Source organism: Taeniopygia guttata, chromosome 14 (assembly GCF_048771995.1).
Source record: "Taeniopygia guttata chromosome 14, bTaeGut7.mat, whole genome shotgun sequence".
In the NCBI taxonomy this organism is placed as follows: Eukaryota; Metazoa; Chordata; class Aves; order Passeriformes; family Estrildidae; genus Taeniopygia; species Taeniopygia guttata.
The window spans coordinates 6,803,891-6,824,933 of record NC_133039.1 but is presented as its reverse complement, the minus strand read 5'-3'; the positions used below and the strand labels follow the sequence as shown (position 1 = coordinate 6,824,933).

Below are 21,043 nucleotides of genomic sequence, written 5' to 3'. Positions count from 1 at the left end.
GGTTGGGGGGGTTCCCCTGATTTTGGGGACAGGGTTGGGGGGTTCCCCTGTTTTTGGGAGCACGGCTGGGGGGTTCCTCTGATTTTGGGAGCAGGGTTTGGGGGTTCCCCTGATTCTGGGGACAGGGCTGGGGGGATTCCCCTGATTTTGGGGGCAGGGTTGGGGAGATCCCCTGATTCTGGGGACAGGGCTGGGTGATTGGGGGGGTTCCCCTCCTTCCTCCATCCCGGGGGGAGGGGGTCAGGCTGCGCTGCGGGACCCCAGGGTGGCCCAGGGGCTGTCCCTGTCCCCGCGGCCGCGCCGTGCCCGCCCCACGCTGCGTGACCCGCCCCGCACACGGCGGGGACCGCCCCGGGGGTGGCGCTGGGGACACGCCGGGGTCCCGCAGCCCCTCCGCGGGTCCCCGGGGCCATGAAGGTGAAGGTGATCTCCGTGCTGGAGGACAACTACATGTACCTGGTGATCGAGGAGAGCAGCCGCCACGCCGTGGCCGTGGACGCCGCGGTGCCCCGGAGGGTGAGCGGGTCCCGGGGGGTGCGGGAGCGGCGGTGGCACCGCGGCGCTCGTGGGGCACCCCACGGGCACGGCAGAGCCTCCAGCCCCGCGGGTGGGCGGCGAGACCCCCCTGCCCGGTGTCCCCGGTGTCCCCGGTGCCACCCCTGAGCTGTACCCGGTGTCCCCAGTGCCACCCCTGAGCTGTGCCCGGTGTCCCTGGTGCCACCCCCAGCACTGTGCCTGTTGTCCCCGGTGTCCCCCCTGAGCTGTGCCTGGTGTCCCCAGTGCCACCCTTGAGCTGTGCCCGGTGTCCCCGGTACCACCCCCCAGCTGTGCCCGGTGTCCCTGGTGCCACCCCCAGCACTGTGCCCGTTGTCCCCAGTGCCACCCCTGAGCTGTGGCCGGTGTCCCCAGTGCCACCCCTGAGCTGTGGCCGATGTCCCCAGTGCCACCCCTGAGCTGTGCCCGGTGTCCCCAGTGCCACCCCTGAGCCCTTTTGTGGCTTTTCAGCCTTTGCTGCTGCCTGGGGCATTTCCTTCCTCTCGAGCCGGGGTTTGCTCCTGGCCCTGGGTGCTCCATTGGCATCCGGAGCCTCCTGGCAGCCGTGCCAGGGCTGGCAGTGCCCTGTGGCCAGTGTGGTGGCACCGTGCCCTCCTTTGTGTCCTCCCTGAGAAAGCCAAAAATGCCCCCATGGCCACGGAGCCAGCGCGGTCCCGTCCCCCTGCTGCGCTCGGGGTGTCTCCTCTGTGCCACCCTCAGCCTGTGGCACCTCAGGGGATGCTTTTGGGGGACTCCCCTGCCCGGGGGCACGGGGGACAGGGCACGGTGTGGCTGTGTGCCACCTCCCCTGCCCTCCCAGTGCCACTCGGGTCCCTTTCAGCTGCTGGAGATCGTCAGGAAGGAGGACGCGGTGCTCAAGGCCATCCTCACCACCCACCACCACTGGTAGGTGAGGCTGGCTGGGGGTGGCCGTGTCCCCACGGGGACGGTGCCAGTCCCAGTGCCAGTCCCAGTGCCAGTGGCAGTGCCCGCTCTGCCCGCAGGGACCACGCCAGGGGCAATGAGGAGCTGGCACAGCTCCTGCCAGGCCTGCAGGTGTTCGGGGCTGACGAGCGCGTCGGGGCCCTCACCCACAGGGTCAGCCACGGCCAGGAGCTGGCGGTGCGTGCCGGGGACAGCGGGGACAGAGGGGACAGAGGGGGACAGCGGGGACAGAGCTCACACACGGCTCCTCCTGATGGCTGCGGTGGGGCTGGGGTCCCCACTGGGCTGGCCAGTGGGGTGGCCAGTGGGGTGGTCACACTGTCCCCAGTGGTCCCGGTGCTGCTGGGCCGTGCTCAGCTCTTGGTGTCCTGGGGTGGGGACAGACGTGGCCCCGCGGATTCAAGGCTGGGATGGAGCAGGAGCCTCATCCCAATCCCGGCCTGTTCGGGGTTCTGCTGGAGGCTCCCACCCTCTCCTGGAGCCCCAAAAGCCATCGGGGCAGACCCGCTGTGCCCTCCCCCAACCCCATCAGCTCTGTGACCTGCTGGGCCCCAGGCAGGTGTGGGGAGGTCTGGGGGGTGCATTTGTCCCCCTCAGTGGAACCCTGACCCTGTGTCCCCCCAGTTTGGGTCCATCAGGGTGAGGTGTCTCTTCACCCCGTGCCACACCTCGGGCCACATGTGCTACTTCATGTGGGAGGACGATTCCCCGGATGCTCCAGCCCTTTTCTCAGGTACGTGGCCCTGGTGGCTTTTGGGGACACGCTGCCTGTGTGCTGCCTGTCCCCCCACTCAGGGGGGTGACCCTGCACCCCCCTGCCCGGCCCTGGGGTCCCTCAGTGCCCACCCGTCCCACAGGTGACACGCTGTTCGTGGGGGGCTGCGGGCAGTTCTTCGAGGGCACGGCGGAGCAGATGCTCACCAACCTCACCCAGATCCTGGGGGCTCTGCCCAGGGACACGGTGAGGGTCCTGTCCCCACCCGGGGGGCTCGGGGCAGGAACCCCGGGCTGGGATCGGCCCCGGGAGCGGCTCTGACGCCGCTGTCTCCTGCAGAAGGTTTTCTGTGGCCACGAATGTACTGTCAGAAACCTGAAATTCGCCTTGAAGGTGGAGCCAGAGAATGAAAAGGTGAAGGAGAAGCTGGCGTGGGCCAAAGTAAGTGGCGGTGCCCCCTGTGCCAGGGTGGGGCTGGGCTGTGGGGTGGCAGCAGGAGTTGGATGACGCTGTTGAGGCGGGGATGGGCCAAATGATTCACACGATTTCAGAAGGCAAAATGAGCATTTATCCAAAAGCACTTCTGTCTTTTATAGAGAACATCGTGAGCATTCATTCCATTGGTCTTAAAGTAAAACCATTTCACCTGATTGGTGCACTGGACTTAGGGCAGTGTGGTAGAACATATCTATAAACAATATTAATGGAAAGATAATAATTGTTTACATTCCTCTGGGACTTTTTCCCAGCCTTAGCCTGGCAGAAATCTTTCTCCTTTTCTCTCTGCCTCAACTGAGCATATCCACACTTGGACACCTCTGTTCCCCCGGCAGCAGCGGGATGACGAGGACCTGCCCACGGTGCCTTCCACGCTGGAGGAGGAGTTCCTCTACAACCCCTTCCTGCGGGTCACGTAAGCACTGCTGCCCTCCTGCCCCAAACCCGCTCCTCTTCCTGTCCTGCATCACCCCCGTTCCCAAAAACCTGCTGGGACATCCCAGGGGGATGCTGCCCGGGCAGGGGGTCACTGCAGAGGCACTGTGATGGTGTGGGACCAACGCTGTGATGGTGTGGGACCAGCCCAGCGTGGCAGTGTGCAGCGGGCTGGGGTCCCCTCCTGTCCCCAGGGCTCAGCAGGGCTGTCCCGCCGCAGGGAGGAGGCCGTGCAGAGGTTCACGGGCAGGACGGAGCCCGTGGAGGTGCTGCGGGCGCTGCGCTCCCAGAGGGACAACTTCAAGAAGCCCAAGGAGAGGCTCAACCCCCAGGCCGTGCTGGCCTTCGACTGGGGGCTCTTCGAGCCCTTCCTGGAGAAGAAGTGACACCCCCGTGGTGCCAGAGCTCCCTCCTGGCTGTGCCCAGCTGGGTTTTGTCTTTAAGCTGCTGGTGTGAGGCTGCTCTGCTCTGTTCCCCTCTGGCTCCTGGGATTCCCTGTGGAGCTCCTGGGTCCCTCTGGAGAGCCCAGGCTGTGGGACCCCCCTTGGGATGCTGCAGAGGGTCAGGACGGGGCAGGGGACAGTCCCGGGTTTGGGCTCAGTGCCAGGGAAGGGCAGGAAGGCTCAGGGATTGTGGTGCTGTGCCCCACGGAGTGCCAGCCTGCCCTGCCTGCCCTGCATCCCAGTCCCAGGGCTTGTGCCGGTGGCTTTGGGACTCCTGGGAACCCTCCTGGCCCTGCTCCAGCCCCCCTCAGCCCCCCTGTCCTGGCTGATGGACACTTGGACCCCCTCCATGGGAAACTGGGAAGTGACTGGTGGCACTGGTGGCACCAGTACCCACCCGACTCCAGCTCTGTGCTGACAAACCCCTCACCACAGCAGGGCTTGGCTGGGTTCCCCCCTCTTTTTTCCCTATTTTCCAGTAGGTCCCACAGGGATTTCTGTAGGGATTTGTGGCCCAGGTGCTGCCCTGGGGAGCCCTTGGCCAGGGTTTGCCCCAGGAGGGATTTCCCAGGGTGGGACAGAGTTTGGGCAGCCAAGAACAAAGTGCTGCCAGGCATCCCTTTCTGCTTTTTGCTTTTTCCAAGGTAAAACACTCAGTGCCAACTCTGTGGACATTTCCTTGAGCAGAGCCAGGGAGCAGCTGGGGCTCCCAGGCCTCCCCAGTCTTCACTTTGTGCAAAATCAGGGCTGTGCTTTTTTATTTTTGAGTCTGAGAAAGGAGCAGAGTTTTGTTTGCAGGTGTGGGGAGGCACTTCACACCAGTGAAGTCATTCCCTGGTTGTTTTTTTTTTTTTTGGTGGACAAAATGAGGGTTTGATCACTGGGACAGAGTTGATTTCAGGGATTTTCATGTGTGGACTGTGAATTTCTTTGTTGCCACTGGAGTCTGGTTTGGGGCTTTTTCCTGTGCTACAAACCAGGGTTTTCTTTTTTTTTTTTTCCTTTTATTAAGTTATAGTTTGGATTTACTTTGCACGGAAGGGGAAGGATTTATCCATGGCCTGAATTCCTCAGTTTCCATGAAATGCTGGAGTTGTGGGTGTCCCCTTTGGAATTTTATTTATCCTGGGAGCAGGGATGCCCCTGTGTGTCTGAACCAGCCCCGAGCCTGCCCCACACCTCAAAGCTGGGACAAATTCCAGCTCTGATTATTTCATTTCCAGCCAATTCAGCTTCACTGATTTGTGCATTTCTGGGCTGACTGCACCGAGTCCAGCCTGGAGCCTCTCCCTGGCCCTTTCCTGGTTTAATCCAATCCCTGCATGGAAAAGGGAATTCACTGGAAGCACCAAATTGCTCCTCAGGAAGGAGGGGAAGGGGCAGCAGGGGGAGGTTGATGCCTGAACACTGTGAGGTCATTAATGGTCAGCAACAGCTGAAAAATGGAAAGCTTTTAATTAAAAAGCATGAAAATCACAATTTGCTCTGTGGATTCATTGGAACAAAGTGCAGAGGAGGCTTTGGTTGCTGCCAGCCCCAAGGCCAGGAATTATTTTGTGGCAATTTTGGGGTGTTATCCAGCAGTAAATGCAGTAATTTTGTCTGGATTTAGGGATTTTATCTCTCAGTAAGTGGCTGTAAGTGTGACAATTCTGTGACTCCCTGCTGAGGGTTTAGGAAGAAAACACAGAGAAGTAACTGCCCTTGGTATAAATTATAATAATTTAAGGAAAAGGAATCACAGTTTTTTTTCCAGCATTCTCTCCAGTCCCTCTGCAGCCTCAGGGGTGATGCCAGAATTTGGATCCCCTCTCTGAGGGCACAGACCCTGCAGGGCAGTGAGAGGGGAGAACTCCAGGCCTCGTGAGACCATTTCTGACCAAATGAGGCTGTTCCAGCAGAGGCAGGCACAGAAATGAGCGCTGTGACAATCCAGCAAGGCCTGAGCTCTGAACCCTCCAGCCCTTCAGCTGTGGCAGGAATGGGGCTGCTGGAGCAGTGCAGGGCTGTCCCATCAGCCTGGGACGTGTTTCTGCCTCTCCTGCTGCGTCCCTGCCAGACTTTGGGTTTATTCCCATCGCCTCATCCTCCAGCTGGAGGAAGGAGCAGTGCCAGGCACCTTGCCAGAGGCAGGAATTGCAGGGAATCCTTGCAGGATGTGAGTTAGAAGGCACTGAGGGTCTCACCACTTGATGCTGAGGGCAGAGCTGGCTCTCTCCACGGCGTGGTACTGTGTGTGCAGCACCTGCAGAGCCCTGTCCGAGCCCCAGCCCCCCAGCCAGTGCTCGTAGAGCTCCCTCACAGCCTGGTTTTCCTCTGGAATCTCAGCCCTCAGGGATTCATACAACCTCTCCACCTGCTGCAGCTCCTCCTTGCTGGATTCCCCCTCCAGTTTGATCTGCCCTCCTCCATTCAGACAGCCTGAGGGAAAAAAAAAAAAAATAAAGGATGAAGAAGTTCAGCTGGGAAAACATCCTCAGAAATTCCTGCCCATTGGTCCTGCTCCTGCAAAGAGCTGCAGGAATGAAAACATCCCAGAGATGGAGGTTCACTCCCAGTTATCTGCCAGCAGCAGGGCACAGGGCAGGGAGGTGCTGGGCTGGCTCCAGCTCTTATCTCCTGCCCCCAGAACAGAACCAGAGCCCAGCCCAGGTCAGCCCAGCCCTGCAGGCCCAGCTGGAGGAAAGGGAAAAGTGCCTGGGATGTGTTCTGGGAGCTGCCAGAGCTCTGTGATCCTTGGGAAGGAGCAGCTCCCTCAGTGGGCTCAGGCTGCCCCTGCTCTCTGCCCCTGCTTCCTCTTCTTTTCCAGGAAGAGGAAAATGGAACCAGATTTTAAGGAAGTGACTTTCTCCAGGCACAGCAGCATTTTCTCTAAGTGTGATAGTCGGGTTTGGGCAATTTCAGGGGGAAAATCCCCTCAGGTACCAGAGCTCAGGAAATCCTCCTTAAAAACAATTAATTAATTAATTAATTAATGATGCAAATGTTCTATGATGGAATTCAGCCTCAATTCTTTAAATCCCGAGGAATTACTGGCTCAGAGGCAGGAAAATCCCCACACGGCTGTGATGGTGTGGCTGTCACAGCCCAAGTGGGGGAGAAATCTCCCATTTCTCCTGTCTGGATTGGAGAGCAGCCTCACCTGAGGGACAGGCCATCACCTCCACGTAGTGATAGGGACACTTCCCTCGCTTCAGCTTCTGCACCAGGTTCTGGATGTTCCTGAATCCATAGGCCAGGGCAAACTGGAGCAGGACCTCTCCATCCCTCTCCAGGGTCACCTCCTGGAAGTCCTTGTTCCTGAGGGAGCAGAGCACAGCAAGTGGCTTCTCCAAACGGGTTTCTGTTTTAAACTTCAAAACCCAAACTCTCTGTGAGTCTCGCTGAAGCTGTCCTAGTTCTGTGCCTTCCACGGAAAACAGGAAGGAATTCCTTCCAGAACCTTCCAGGATTGCTGGAGCCACCTGAGCAGAGTTTGCTGAAGGACATCAGTGCTGGATAAAGCCTGAAAAGATCAGCACAGGGAGCTTTCCCTGACAGACCTGACTTCCTTCAGCCCCTGAGGGGATTTTTTACTCCTGCTGGGTCATCAAACACGGGAACAAACCCTGATTGAGGATTCCAGATTTCTAAGGTTACTGGGGATACCTGGTCCTGATAAAAAAAAAGTAAGTAATTTGATTTTTATCAAGATTTTGAGACAGTTTTTCTGCTTCTTAAACCAGAGAATCCTAAACATAAAAACTGCTCATTAGGGATTAATTCATTCTAAAGGATACATTAAATTAGAACTGGGAAGCCAGAAGGAATCTCAGGTGGATGAGCCTCAATGCCCAAACTCAGGTGATTTATTTTCTGTTTCACTCCAATTAAACAGCCCCAAAACCCTCCCACAAGGTTTTTTGGGATCAGTAACCAGTGACAAATCTCCCTGATCCGAGCTGAGGAATCCCAGCTCCATGAGAGCTCTGCCTTCTCAATTACCCTAAAATTGTATAATTATTCTAAAAGTTATCAGTGGGAGAATCCACCAGGCCAAACTCCAGGGTGTGGCGGGGGAAGGGGCTGGAATTTTCCCTGGAACTGTCCCTGGAATTCTCCCTGGAATTGTCCCTGGAATTCTCCCTGCCTGCATGGAATTGGCTGATTTATTGCTGAGCAGCTGGGGGAGAGAGCAGCGAATTCTCAGCCTGGGAGTGAAGTTTAACATTGCAAAAAAAAAAAAAACAAACCAGAAACAAAACAACAACAAACCAAATAATTTCAACCCCTCAACAAGGAGAAGAATTCCTGGGAAAAGCCTGAGTTTCCTGTGGGATTTCAAGCTCCTTACTTGAGAGAGAAGCAGAAATTCTCCCTGCCTGCATGGAATTGACTGATTTATTGCAGAGCAGCTGGGGAGAGAGCAACCAATTCTCAGATTGAAGTTTGACGTTGCAAAAAATCCCCAAAACAACAATAACAACAAACCCAATAATTTCAACCCCTCAACGAGGAGAATAATTCCTGGGAAAATCCTGAGTTTCCTGTGGGATTTCAGGCTCCTTACCTGAGAGGTTTGTAGTGGATGGAGGCCACGTGGACGCCGAAGAGCTCGCGGGCCGCGTGTCTGAAGATGTGCTCCAGGTACCCCCCTGAGCCACCTCCTCTGTGACTGCTCAGCTCCTCTGCAGCCCTGCCCAGCCTGGGGGAAAAAGCAGCAGCAGCTTCAGCTTTGAGGGGGTCACACAAAGCTCCAGGGGTGCCCCAAACTGCAGCTTTGCCCATTGGTGGTCCCTGTGGAGCCCTGAAAGTGGCCCAGGTCAGGCTGGAAGGGGCTTGGAGCAGCCTGGGACACTGCAGGGTGTTGGGGTTGGATGATTTTTAAGTCCTTCCCACCCAAAGCATTCCATGATTGTCTAATTAATCCTCATGGATTGATGAATAGTTCAGGGAGGTGCTGCTGAGCCTCTCTGCAGCTCTGGGTGCTCAGTGCACAGTCAGCCCTGCTGTCACCTCAGAGCCCAAAATGTGCTCCCACCCCACCCCTGACACCTCCCAAATGGCATTTTTCACCAAGATTAACTGGGTGACCTGAATATTTGTCATTTCTGCTTTGATTCTGGGGTCTCTGCAGTGGTTCTGGTAAGGAGGAGCAACAGCTTCTGCTTCAGGGAATTTTTAGCACAGATTTTAGGAATTTTAGGACAGATTCTTGTCCTTCCCAAAGCCTGCAGCAGCTTTTTGTGGGATGAAAGGAGCTGGAGTGATTGTCCAGTGGAAATGTACATATTCTGTACATTAAATGTTTTAACTCCTAGTTGTTCTGGTTCAAGTGACACAAGAAACCAAAACAAGGGCAAAAACACTTGTGTAAATCAGCAGGAAAACGGGAATTCTGAACTCTGAATTCTGGAAGGGAGGGAAAATCTGAACTCCCTAAATCCTAGAGGACAGGGAACAGGGAAAGGGAATTCTGAACTCCCTAAATCCTAGAGGAAAAGGAACATGGAAAAGGGAATTCTGAACTCCCTAATTCTTGGAGGAAAGACAACAGAGAAAGGGAATTCTGAACTCTGTAATTCTTGGAGGAAAGAGAACAAGGAAAGGGGAATTCTGAGCTCCTTAAATCCTGGAGGAAAAGGAAAATTACTGAAACGGGATTTTACTCTTACATGGTGTCCAGAGGAGCAGGATCTAAATCAGACAGGGACACTCCTTCTTGCTCCAGCAGCTTCAGCACTTCTCCTAGGGCAGAACCAGGCACAAAGAGTTCTTAGTTTTGGGAAACAGGGAAACAAACCCCACAGAGCAGTCCCAAAACTGCACCAGCATTTCACCAGGGCATGATTTGCACTATTATATGTAGATATAGATCAATATCCAACCTCTGTCAGAGGCAAAGGGTTATTAAAGCTGAGGAACACTGCAAGGCTCCCAGAATTTGCTGGAATTGGGGAATCTCCAGTGGCTCTGCTTACCTGTGGTGATGACACAATCCACATCCCTGGTCTGGTATTCCTGGTTGAAAAAGTCTGGCCTGGAGGCCTCCAGCTTTTTGTCGTAGCAGGGCATGACAGTGACGTGGTAGATCCTGTCAGGGGGCAGGTGCTGCAAGGGAGACAAGGCTGGGGCAGCCAAAATCCCCCTGATTTTGGGAGGAGTGCACTCCAGGGACAAAGGGGAGTGGGGGAAATAATGCCACTGTGCCCCACTACGGCTGAGTATTTGTGCATTTAAATATTTCTGAGTGAATGAAAGTATTTCTGTCCTAGAAGACAATTTCAGCTCAGTCAGTGTCAGCAGTCATGGAAACCTTCACGGGTTTCGTGGAATCCTGGAATGGTTTGGGTTGGGAGGGACCTTAAAGCCCATCCAGCCCAACCCCAACACCTCCCACTGTCCCAGGCTGCTCCAAGCTGGCCTTGGGCACTGCCAGGGCTCCAGAAGCATGGAGCTGCTCTGGGAATTCCATCCCAGCCAGGAATTCCTTCCCAACACCCATCCAGCCCTGCCCTCTGGCACTGGGAAAACATTCCCTGTGTCCTGGCACTCCAGGCCTTTGGGAACAACATCTTTCCATCTTTCCTCAGGTTCCCTTCAGCTCCTGGAAGTTTCCCTCACTCTGGTGCAATGATCCAAGGTCAGCAGAGAAGCCAATCCCTAATTAAGGCATTAGGGAATAAAATTCCTCCCTGCTCCCAAAGTTCAGCCCCTCAGCACATGATCTGGAGTCCCACAAAAACCTCAGGATCATCCAAGCAACAAACACAGGCTGAGCCAACAGCTCACTGACCCTGGGCCCCATATTCCAGTGCCAAATATTCCCAGAAAAATGCCAAATTTTGTCCCAAATCTGCAGCTGCCTCATGCAAGTGTCACAGCCAGAAATGCCAGTGGGTGCTGCAGCCCCTTCCTGGGCAGCCCAGGCTGCTGTGGGGATTTCCAGCTCCCACCTGGAACCTTCCCAGAGGTCACAGAAGCAAGCTGGGAATGAGGGATCATTTTTGGAGAATCCATGATCTCAGTACCCACTGCAAACTCAGCTTGAGTCACTTATTAGAAATTATTCACCAATTGAAACAACAGGAGCGCAAAGACAATGAAAATAAGGTTCCTCAGCTTTCCCAAATAATTCAGAGGGTTTAATTTATTTAGCCCACACTCAGTGCTCTTCCCTAATTGCTACTCATTAGCTAAGAAAGAAGTGAGGAAGATTTCTGCCTTCTACAAGGCAATATTGACCCTTAAATGTGTGTTACACGTGGCAAACTGATAAAAAAATCAGCCTGAAGTGTTGAATTGGAGGAATTCTGCAGCAAGAAGAGCATTTTTAGAGCTTTACCTGCTGCTCTGCAAAGTAGCCCTTGACCAGGGAGCCCATGACCTGCTGGGGGGATTTGGTGGTGCTGATGTGGGGGATGATGAAGCTGCCGTGGGTTTTCTCTGCATAGCAGATCCAACCTGGAAGGAACACCATCCACAAATTCAATTAAAAAATAAGAAGCAGACCTTCACTCTGCCCATTCTCCCCAAACCCCAGGTTTAATAACCATTTTCAGCCTCAGTTCAGCCCAAAAAGCAAAGCAAGTGCAAGCCCAGAGTGATTTTAAGGTGTCTCACCACTGCTTTAGCACCAAAATCTGTGCTGTGAGGAGAATAATCCTGCAGGTGAGAACAAACATTTGCAGCTTTCTGAGCAGCTGCTGGATTTGGGATTGCAGCTGGAACTGAAGCCATACCTGGGCAGGCAGAGGCCAGCATGGGCAGGGCTTTTTTGTCCTCTGCTTGTTTGTGGAAGCGTCTGACAAACTCCTGCTGGCTCTCCAGGAGGCTGAAGTTCCTGGAGAAGGTCGTGTCGAACACGTGGTGCACACCTGGGCAGGGCAGCAGCTGGGTGAGAACCCTCAGCATGCAGCAAAACACAACAAAAATCCTCCCACTTCAACCACAGGCAAACCCAGGCACGGGTGCTGAGCCCACTGAGACATTTTTCAGGATGGGAAGAGGAGGAAAAGTGACAGGAGAGGTGGAAATGTAAAATGTAAAAGTTCTTTTCAGTGGTTGTTTAGAGGTTTTATAGAGGGATGGAATGGTTTGGGTTGGAAAGGACCTCAAAACTCAGCCAGTTTTGATATTTCCCACTATCCCAGGGTGAACCAGCCTGGTCCTGGGCACTTCCAGGGATCCAGTGGCAGCCAGAGGTTCTTTGGGAATCTGTGCCAGGGCTGCCCACCCTGCCAGGCAGGAATTCCTGCCCAGCATCTGACGCTGCCCTCTGGCAGTTTAAATCCTTTCCCTTGTCCTGTAACCATCTGCCCTTATAAAAAATCCTCACCCTCCTTTCTCCAAGCTCATTGTGGGACTGAATTTTTGGACAGTCTGGAATCCCCCTGGGGGTTAAATAAATCCCTTTAATTGAGCAGAAAGCCCCAAAACTTGCCCAAACCCTTGAGGAAGGTGGTCAGCTTCTGGGCTGTCTCCAGCAGCCCCAGTTTGCACCTTGCAGCCAGGGAGGCTCTGGATTGAGGGGAGACAGAAACCACCACCAGCTTCTGCTCGTGGGCAGCAGCAGCCTGGAAAAAAACACCAAACAATTCCAAAACGTGGCACAGGCAGCCTGGAAAAAAACCCCAAACAATCCCAAAATGTGGCACAGGCAGAGCTGGCAGCAGCACAGAGTTCCTCACCTTCATCCCCCAAGGAAGAATTCACACCAAAGCTTTTAAAAATGTGAATAAAGCCCTTAAAGATGAGAATAAATCCTTTAAAAATTAGAATAAAGCCCTTAAAAATGAGAATAAAACCCTTCAAAATGAGAATAAAGGCCAGGGGTGCAGCAGGAAGGGCCCAGGGCTCAGGAATTCTGATTTTCCCAGATTTTCCCAGATTTCCTGCAGGGATTCAGGCTCCCACCTTGTTGAGGGCCAGCACCTTGCAGAGCTCCTCGTGGCTCTGCTGCCTGACCAGGACAGTCTCAGCTGAGGTGATGCAGCCACTGCAGGCCAGGCAATCGTTCAGGGTGATTTTGGCTTTCTCCAGCTTTTCTGCTTCCCCATCCTACAAAAAAACCCACAAAAACAAACAAACAAAACACACAAAAAACCCAAAAAACCAACCAACCAACCAAAAGTCAAACAAATAACCAAATAAAAAAGAAAAAAAAAAAATCCACAAAGAAAAACAAACCCAAAAAGCAAAAAAAAAACCAAAAAACCCAACAAACAAACAAAAAACCCAAAAAACCCCAAAACCCAACCAACCAAAAAAAACCCCCAAAAAAAGTCCAAAACCAACCAAACAAAAACGAAAAAATTCCACAACAAACCCACCACTAAACCCCCAAAAAAACAAAAAAAGCGCAAAAAAACCCCACCAAAAAACACCGAAAAACAAACAAAAAACAAACGAAAAACACACAAAAAACCCACAAAAAGCCAACCAAACAAAAAATAAACAAACAAAAAACAAACCCAAAAACCCCAAAACAATACCAAAAAAACCCACAAAAAAAAACCCAAAAAAAAGCCCACAGCAGGCTCAGTTCTGAGCCCAGAATTTAAGGAGCAATTTCCCCACTTTGTATTATTTACAAATAACAGTGATGTTGCTCTTATCACCAATTAATAGCAGGGTTTCAGAGCGTAAAAAACTGCAATAAATTGGAATTACTGATGAAAAAATGACTGCTTAAAAATAGAATTTATAAATTAATGCTGATGAATTCAAGTTTAATACAATCTCAGATTATCTGCTCTTATTTTAATAATCAGTAATTAATGCCAGTGCTTCAGAGAATAAAATGGTACAAAATTGGAATTATTGATTATAAATTAAAAAGAAAAAAAAAACCCCAATGCTGACAGCATCTCTTTGAGGCATTAAGTGGATGTAGATAATGAAAATAATTAAAATACACTAATTTTTTTTTGGTTTTTTACACTGAATAAAGGCCCCAGGTACCTGATTGACCTGGAAGTAACTTCCATCAGCCTCGATTCTGATCCTGGCTGCTGCTTTTGTTGGGTTTTTCTGCACTTTCACAGGTTTGATGCACTCCTGAAACAGCAGCAGAGCCTGGAGTGAGGAGCTGAGCAAGGAAGAGGGGACTGAATAAAAAATAAATATGGGGGTTAAATAAAAATAAATACTGGGGTGGAATAAAAAGTAAATATAGGAGTTGAATGAAAAATAAATATTGGGCGTTGAATAAAAAATAAATATTGGGTGTTGAATAAAAAAATAAATACAGAAGAGTCAATAAAAAATAAATATTGGGGATTGAATTAAAAAAATATTGGGGATTCAATAAAAATAAATATAGGGGGTTGAATAAAAAATAAATATTGGGGTTGAATAAAAAATAAAGATAGGGCGTTGAATAAAAACAAATATTGGGGTTGAATAAAAAATAAATAAAATAGGATTGAATAAAAATAAATATTGGGGATTGAATAAAAAATAAATATTGGGGATTGAATTAAAAAATAAATATTGGGGATTGAATTAAAAAATATTGGGGATTGAATAAAAAATAAATATAGGGGGTTTAATAAAAAATAAATATGGGGGTTGAATAAAAAGTAAATATAGGGTGTTGAATAAAAAATAAATTTAGGGGATTAAATAAAAAATAAATATAGTGGGTTGAATAAACAATAATGATGGGGATTGAATACAAAATAAATATAGGAGGTTGAACAAAAAATAAATATTGGGGGTTGAATAAAAAATAAATTTAGGGGATTAAATAAAAAATAAATATAGGGGGTTAAATAAAAATAAATATTGGGATTGAATAAAAATAAATATAGGGGGTGGAATAAAGAATAAATAAATCAAGGGCTCCACCAGCAGCTCTGGGTGCTGCCCCTCAGGGCTGCAGGAATGGCAGCAGGGGCTGCTGAGCACTAGGAGCGGCAGGAAAAAAATAAAAAATATTCCAGTGTCATCCCAGATCCCACAGAAAACTCTGCTCCAGTGTCATCCCAGCCCTGGGAACAGCAGGGAAACTGCTCCAGCAGCATCCAGATCTGGGATGTGGGAACAGGAGCAGCTCTGCATCACTCCAGCCCCGGGAACCTCCCCTGGGGCCGGGAATCACAGAATGATGAGGTTGGAAGAGACCTCTGAGATCAAGTAACACCACAACTAGACCATAGCACCAAGTCCAGTCTCTTTTTAAACACACCCAGAGATGGTGATTCCACCACCTCCCTGGGAAGACAATTCCAGTGCTTTATTATTCTTTCAGTGAATTTTTTTTCCCTAATATCCACCCTGTACCTTCCCTGACGTAGTTGAGGCTGTGTGCTCTGGTTCTGTCAGTGCTGCCCGGTGGAAGAGACCGACCCCACCTGTCTGCAGCCTCCCTTCAGGGAGTGTAGAAAGCAGTGAGGTCACCTCTGAGCCCCCTCTTCTCACAGGATTTGTGTTCCCAGCCCCTCTCCAGCCTTGTTGCCTCCTCTGGACACCCTCAAGCATCTCAAAGTCCTTCCCAAACCGAGGGGCCAGAACTGGGCACAGCACTCAAGGTGTGCCCACACCAGCGCCGAGTATAGGGGTAGAATAACCTCCCTACTCCTGCTGGTCATACAATTCCTAACGCAGGCCAGGAGCCATCGGCCTTCTCAGGGACGGAACATCCCCTCAGGGACGGGAACATCCCCTCAGGGACGGAACATCCCCCCGGGGAGGGAACATCCCCTCAGGGCCGGGAACATCCCCCCGGGGAGGGAACATCCCCCCGGGGAGGGAACATCCCCTCAGGGACGGGAACCTCCCCTCAGGGACGGGAACCTCCCCTCAGGGCCGCTCCGGAGGGTCCCGGCGCCGTCACCTGCGCGGGGGCGATGAAATCGTCCAGCTCCGTCAGCTGCAGCGCCGCGCTGAACCGCGCCGCCATGGCTGCCGCAAAGCGCGCGGAACCGCGCCACTGCCGCCAAGCGAGCGTCGCACAACGGACTACAAACAGCCGCAAAGCGAGCGGGACTACAGACAGCCACAAAGCGAATGTCGCACAGCGGGACTACAGCTCCGCCGCAAAGCGAGGCGCCGCGCTGTCGTACAACCGGACTGCGAAGAGCAGCACTGTCGCAAAAGCGCCCGCCCCACCGCCGCAGTTGCGATAAATATTTTTTATTTTTGCTCAGTAAATATCACCTTTTTGGAATAAACAATAGTGTGTGAGGGGTTTTGGCGTTCTGAGCGAATAGAAGTGTGTCAGCGCCCGGCAAGTTCGGTGTGAGGGCTGTTCTTGAAGGCGCTGGGGCTGCTGCGAATCTCCCGGTTTTGATTTAATCCCGAATTAAATCGCAGCAAACGCCCCGGGCTGGGAGAAAACCAAACCAAACCAAACATGGGGAGCCGGGTGGGAAATGAGGGAATCGATCCCTGCGGCTGCTCGGGCGCTCAGCGGGTTTAAGGGTCAGTGAGAGTGGGGCTGACAGGACCTGGCAGCGCTGCAGGTCACTCTAGAGGCACACTACTTCTATTTTATATTTATAGCTTATATTTATAATGTCTATATTTCTATTTTTATCATTATAATTTTATGCTTATGATTGTATTGCATGGTTATAATTTTATATTTATATATTTCTATTTCATATTTTATATTTTACATTTCTGTTTTTAGAACGGAAGAGGATGGGATCCATGGGATGGAATAGAATCAATGGGGTGGCATCCATGGGATGGGATCCATAGGATGGAATGGAATGGGAAGGGATCCATGGGATGGGATGGGATCCATGGGATGGGATCTATGGAATAAAATGGGATGGGATCCATGGGATGGGACCCATAGGATGGGATGGGATCCATGGAATGGGATGGGATCCATAAGATAGAATAGAATCAATGGGTTGGGATCCATGGGATGGGATCCATGGGAAGGGATCCATGGAATGGCTCCTGAGCTGTGCTCAGCCCTGAGCCTCCCCCTGCTGCTCACCGCTCTCCCAGTGACCCCAAAACCCGCCCCGCTCTCCCAGTGACCCCAAAACCTGCCCCGCTTTCCCTGCTGGCCCCACAGCCCAGCCCCGAGCAGGAGGGGCTGGGGCACTACTGGGCACGTTTGTGGGGCACTGCTGGGCACTGCTGGGGCACATTTCTGGGGCACATTTCTGGGGCACATTTCTGGGCACATTTCTGGGCACTTTCTGGGCACATTTCTGGGCACATTTCTGGGGCACATTTCTGGGCGCTGCTGGGCACATTTCTGGCCACGCTTCTGGGGCACATTTCTGGGTACTGCTGGGCACTGCTGGGCACATTTCTGGGCACATTTCTTGGGGACAGCTCCCGTCCCAGCCGTCCCTTTTCCCTTCTCCCCTCTCCTTCTGCAGCGTGTTTGCCCTGCAGGGCTCGGAGCGTTCCCTGGGCGTGCTCGGGGCCTTGTGCAATGCAAATATTGCAGGGGACAGAGCTGGGGAGGAAAATCCCTTGTGCAAACCTGCAGGGAGGAGCAGAGGGGTGCCAGGGCTGGATTCCAGCTCCAGACGGGTGCTGGGCGCTGCCTGGCACCTTGGTGCTGGCCCTGGCACAGGAGGGGCCCTGGGAGGGCTCCCAGAGCAGGGGATAAATCAGGACTGGGGTTTTGGGGTGTTTGTGGGATTGTTCTGCAGCTCCCAGAGTGGGGGATAAATTCAGGGTTGGGGTTTTGGGGTGTTTGTGGGATTGTTCTGCAGCTCCTAGAGTGGGGGATAAATCAGGACTGGGGTTAGAGGGGTTTGGGGGTGTTTGTAGGATTGCTCTGCTGCCCCCAGAGCAGGGGATAAATCAGGATTGAGTTTAGAGGGGTTTTGGGGTGTTTGGTGGTAGGAGAAGATCCCGGACACTCCTGGCTTCCCTCTCTCCTTCTTTGCTGCTGAAAATCCCCCTCAGAGAATCACCGAGGTTTAAAAAGACATTTAAAAACCCAACCGTTCCCCCAGAACTGCCCAAGGCCATCCCTAAAACCTGTCTGTCCCCAGGGCCACCCCTAAAACCTGTCTGTCCCTAAAGCCTGTCCTAAAACCTGTCTGTCCCCAAGGCCACCCCTAAAACCTGTCCTAAAACTTGTCCTAAAACCTCTCTGTCCCCAAGGCCACCCCAAAACCTGTCTGTCCCTAATGCCACCCCTAAAACCTGTGCCCAAGGCCAGCTTTGGCGTCCCTGCAGGGCTGTGGCTCCCTGAGCTGTGCCAGGGCCGTTCCCCCGTCTGGCCGAGGAAATTCTTCATTAATCCCCAAATTAAACTTGCCCCGGTGCCTCTGGAGGCCATTTCCTGCTGGCCTGTCCCTCACGGGGACGTGCAGGACATGAAACCCAAACCCTCTGTCCCTGACCCCGCTGGCATTTTCTGGGCGTGGGCTGGGCACCACCCGGGAGCCAAAATTCATTTTTGTTCCCGAATTCCGGAGCTGCGGCCCTGAGCAAACAGAGTGACACAAACTCCTCGGTGAAGCAAATCAAATATTGTCCTTTTTGCAGGAGTCTCCCTTGCTGTGACATTTAACCAGGTTGGGCTGTGTGGGAACTCAGCGCACCGGGAATATTTCCCTGTCTGCTCCGGGGTGCTCTGACTCCCAGAAAAACACTGAATTTTACCCTCATTTATGGAGAAAAATTCCAAAGTCTCCAGGTGAACCAGAAATCACAAAAAAGTGAAATAGATTGCAGAGAGTCGTGTAGTGTAGTGTGTCACATAGGTGAGAAATTTCGGTTTTAGGATGTTATAGATGGGTTCAAGATGGAGGATATAGGGTGAGAAATTTAGGTTTTAGGATTTTTGGGATGTTATGGATGGGTTCAAGAGGGAGGATATAGGGTGAGAAATTCTGGTTTTAGGATGTTATAGATGGGTTCAAGATGGAGGGTACAGGGTGAGAAATTTCGGTTTTAGGATTTTTAGGATGTTACAGATGGGTTCAAGATGGAGGATACAGGGTGAGAAATTTCGGTTTTAGGATTTTTAGAATCATATAGATGGGTTGAAGATGGAGGATACAGGGTGAGAAATTTTGGTTTTAGCACTTTTAGGATCTTATAGATAGGTTCAAGATGGAGGATATAGGGTGAGAAATTTAAGTTTTAGGATTTTTAGGATGTTATGGATGGGTTCAAGAGGGAGGATGTAGGGTGAGAAATTTCGGTTTCAGGATTTTTAGGATCTTATAGATGGGTTGAAGATGAAGGATACGGGGTGTTGTTTTGTGTTCCCTTCTTCTTTCTTCTTCCTCTTTCTTCTTGGGTTTAGGTGGTATTTTGTAATTGGGCAGAAAAATCCTCATTGTGGATCTTTAGGGGTCAGTTATTGGGTTAGAAAGGGAAATAACTGAGGTGTCACTTCTTAATTGGGTAGCTTAGTTTTTGATTAGTTTTAAAAGGCCTTGGAACAGGAGATTTTTAGCCATTTTTTGGTGCTGTTTTTCCTGCTGAGAGTCTGGTGCTGAAGTTTCGAGAAGGTAACAATAAACAGAAGCTGAAGACTGAAAAAGTCCAACGTGTCTTCTGGTTCCTGACACCGAACAGCTCCAAATTGGGCAATTTGGGGCTCCCAAACCCCCGGGGCTGGGGGACCTTCACATCCTCCCGCAGCTCCAATCCCAGTTTGGGACTGGGACTGGGACTGGGACTGGGACTGGGACTGGGACTGGGACTGGCAGGGAGAGGCTGCAGGAGCTGAGACAGATGATCCAAAGGAACAAACTCCATTTCCAGAAATATTAAAATCGGTTTTATTCCACCATGCATGCTTTTTATCCATTTTTATAAAGTTTACACTTGACTCATTGCTGACAAGACAAACAAAGTGATTATTGGAACTGGCAGCTGCAGGTTTTGCTCATTCCACTTCTTTATTTCTTGGTTTCTCTGTTAATGGCTTTGGTAGAAAATTATTTTTACGTGGATCAGGAGCTCTGTCCCTCCCAGAAGAAAAACCCCAGATTTTCAGGAGGAAAACCCAGGGTGAGGTGCTGGAATCCGAAATGCAGGGAGCTCCCAGGACAAACAGCAAATTCTTGTGGGAAAGCAGCGTCCACGTTGTGAGGAAATGGCACCCACAGCTCCTCAAAATCTACACGAAAATCTACAAAAATCAAATTTACACCATGAGTTAGAGGTGAAACAAAGCTAAAGAATTGCTAGGACATATTAAAAAAAACCCCCTCCAATATTTAGCTATATAATAGAAAGAATATATATTATTTTAATATTATAATAATATATAATATATTATTATAATATATATTATTATATAATATAAACAATATATATTTATACATAATATATATAAATATACTGTAAATGATTATATATTGATATATTATAATAATATTTTTAATATAAATACTATATATAACGAATATTATATATTTAAAAATAATATAAAAATAATATATATTTATATATTAAAAGAATATATATTTTATATAAATATTATATATAATATAGTATAAATTTAGAAATAATATATAAATATATATAATATAGATAATAGAACAATATTATCTTTATAGTTTTATATAATTATATAGACTTATATAGTTATATAGTTGATATAACTATAGTATATATCTATATAGTTTGATATAACTATTTTATAATTATTATATATTTATAAAATATTATAATATAGTTAATATAAATTTAATATAATATCTATTATATATTTATAAATAATACATTAATATTATCTACAATATAAATACTATAGAAATAATCTATGAATAATAAATATTTGTATAGTATAATAGCATACATTTATATACTAGAAATATATTTAAAACATATATAATATCTATAAATATGCATTTAAACAGTGCAACGCAAAAGCATATAAGGAAATTTCTTACAGCTCTTGCTGTGCTTTTGGCAATTTACTGGATTTTATCTCTTTTATTCTACTTTTAACAAACGCAAAGCCGGGGCAGTTTCCCAGCCCGAGCGGGGCCGGGGCAGCACAAAGCCCCTTTGTGCCACTGCGGGAGTGGCGGTGCCACCGCGGGGAGCGATTGTCCCTGTCACAGCCGGCTGAGCCGGGCACCGCCTGGGCCAGCCGGGCACCCCCGGGAGCTCGGGCTCGTTTTGGGGTGTGCCACGCGGTTTGGGGGGTCCCACTCAGTTTGGAGTGTGCCACCCGGTTTGGGGTGTCCCACGCGGTTTGGGGGTCCCGCCCGGTTTGGGGTGTGCCACCCGGTTTGGGGGGTCCCAGCCACTTTGGGGTGTGCCACCAGATTTGGGGTGTCCCGCTCAGTTTGGGGTGTGCCACCCGGTTTGGGGTGTCCCGCCTGGTTTCCACCCGGTTTGGGGGTCCTGCCTGGTTTGGGGTGTCCCGCTCAGTTTGGGGTGTCCTGCTCATTTTGGGATGTCCCGCTCAGTTTGGGGTGTCCCAGCCAGTTTGGGGTGTCCCAGCCACTTTGAGGTGTCCCAGCCACTCTGAGGTGTCCCAGCCAGATTGGGGTGTCCTGCTCAGTTTGGGGTGTCCCACCCGGTTTGGGGTGTCCCA

The 21,043-nt window shown here is 50.6% G+C and overlaps 2 protein-coding genes and 1 long non-coding RNA gene across 4 annotated transcripts; 1 reads left to right on the top strand and 2 right to left on the bottom strand.

The window, feature by feature from the left end:
* Positions 1–309: 309 nt before the first annotated feature.
* LOC115497190 (hydroxyacylglutathione hydrolase-like protein) lies at positions 310–5,049 on the top strand. 2 transcript variants are annotated; one of them, XM_032751021.3, is made up of 8 exons: positions 310–516; positions 1,376–1,440; positions 1,521–1,656; positions 2,104–2,212; positions 2,337–2,440; positions 2,534–2,635; positions 3,028–3,107; positions 3,348–5,049. In XM_032751021.3, the coding sequence occupies exons 1-8, from the start codon at positions 412–414 to the stop codon at positions 3,511–3,513; spliced, it is 867 nt and encodes a 288-aa protein (XP_032606912.3). In that variant the 5' UTR covers positions 310–411; the 3' UTR covers positions 3,514–5,049. The 2 variants fall into 2 exon arrangements, with proteins under 2 accessions (XP_032606912.3, XP_030140328.4); XM_030284468.4 differs by having other exon boundaries at positions 311–516; positions 1,539–1,656.
* CIAO3 (cytosolic iron-sulfur assembly component 3) lies at positions 5,007–15,531 on the bottom strand. Its single transcript, XM_032751018.3, has 11 exons — positions 15,389–15,531; positions 13,513–13,608; positions 12,466–12,609; positions 11,993–12,125; positions 11,292–11,426; positions 10,895–11,013; positions 9,531–9,660; positions 9,225–9,297; positions 8,120–8,254; positions 6,713–6,870; positions 5,007–5,991 (listed from the first exon to the last, which is right to left on the bottom strand). Exons 1-11 carry the CDS (start codon positions 15,452–15,454, stop codon positions 5,753–5,755), a joined length of 1,428 nt encoding a protein of 475 aa, XP_032606909.1. The 5' UTR covers positions 15,455–15,531; the 3' UTR covers positions 5,007–5,752.
* Positions 15,532–19,247: 3,716 nt separating this feature from the next.
* Positions 19,248–20,550, bottom strand: LOC140685109 (uncharacterized). Its single transcript, XR_012058321.1, has 2 exons — positions 20,391–20,550; positions 19,248–19,624 (listed from the first exon to the last, which is right to left on the bottom strand). It is a non-coding gene; the product is annotated as an uncharacterized lncRNA (long non-coding RNA).
* Positions 20,551–21,043: the final 493 nt, after the last annotated feature.

Excerpts from the sequence above, each read along its gene's own strand:
- LOC115497190 (XM_032751021.3), top strand. The coding sequence starts at position 412 with ATGAAGGTGAAGGTGATCTCCGTGCTGGAGGACAACTACATGTACCTG. Across the intron at positions 517-1,375 it reads ACGCCGCGGTGCCCCGGAGG|CTGCTGGAGATCGTCAGGAA; the intron begins GTGAGCGGGTCC and ends GGTCCCTTTCAG. Across the intron at positions 3,108-3,347 it reads AACCCCTTCCTGCGGGTCAC|GGAGGAGGCCGTGCAGAGGT; the intron begins GTAAGCACTGCT and ends GTCCCGCCGCAG.
- CIAO3 (XM_032751018.3), bottom strand. The coding sequence starts at position 15,454 with ATGGCGGCGCGGTTCAGCGCGGCGCTGCAGCTGACGGAGCTGGACGAT. Across the intron at positions 12,126-12,465 it reads AGGTGCTGGCCCTCAACAAG|GCTGCTGCTGCCCACGAGCA; the intron begins GTGGGAGCCTGA and ends GTTTTTTTCCAG. Across the intron at positions 9,661-10,894 it reads GCTACTTTGCAGAGCAGCAG|CACCTGCCCCCTGACAGGAT; the intron begins GTAAAGCTCTAA and ends TCTCCCTTGCAG.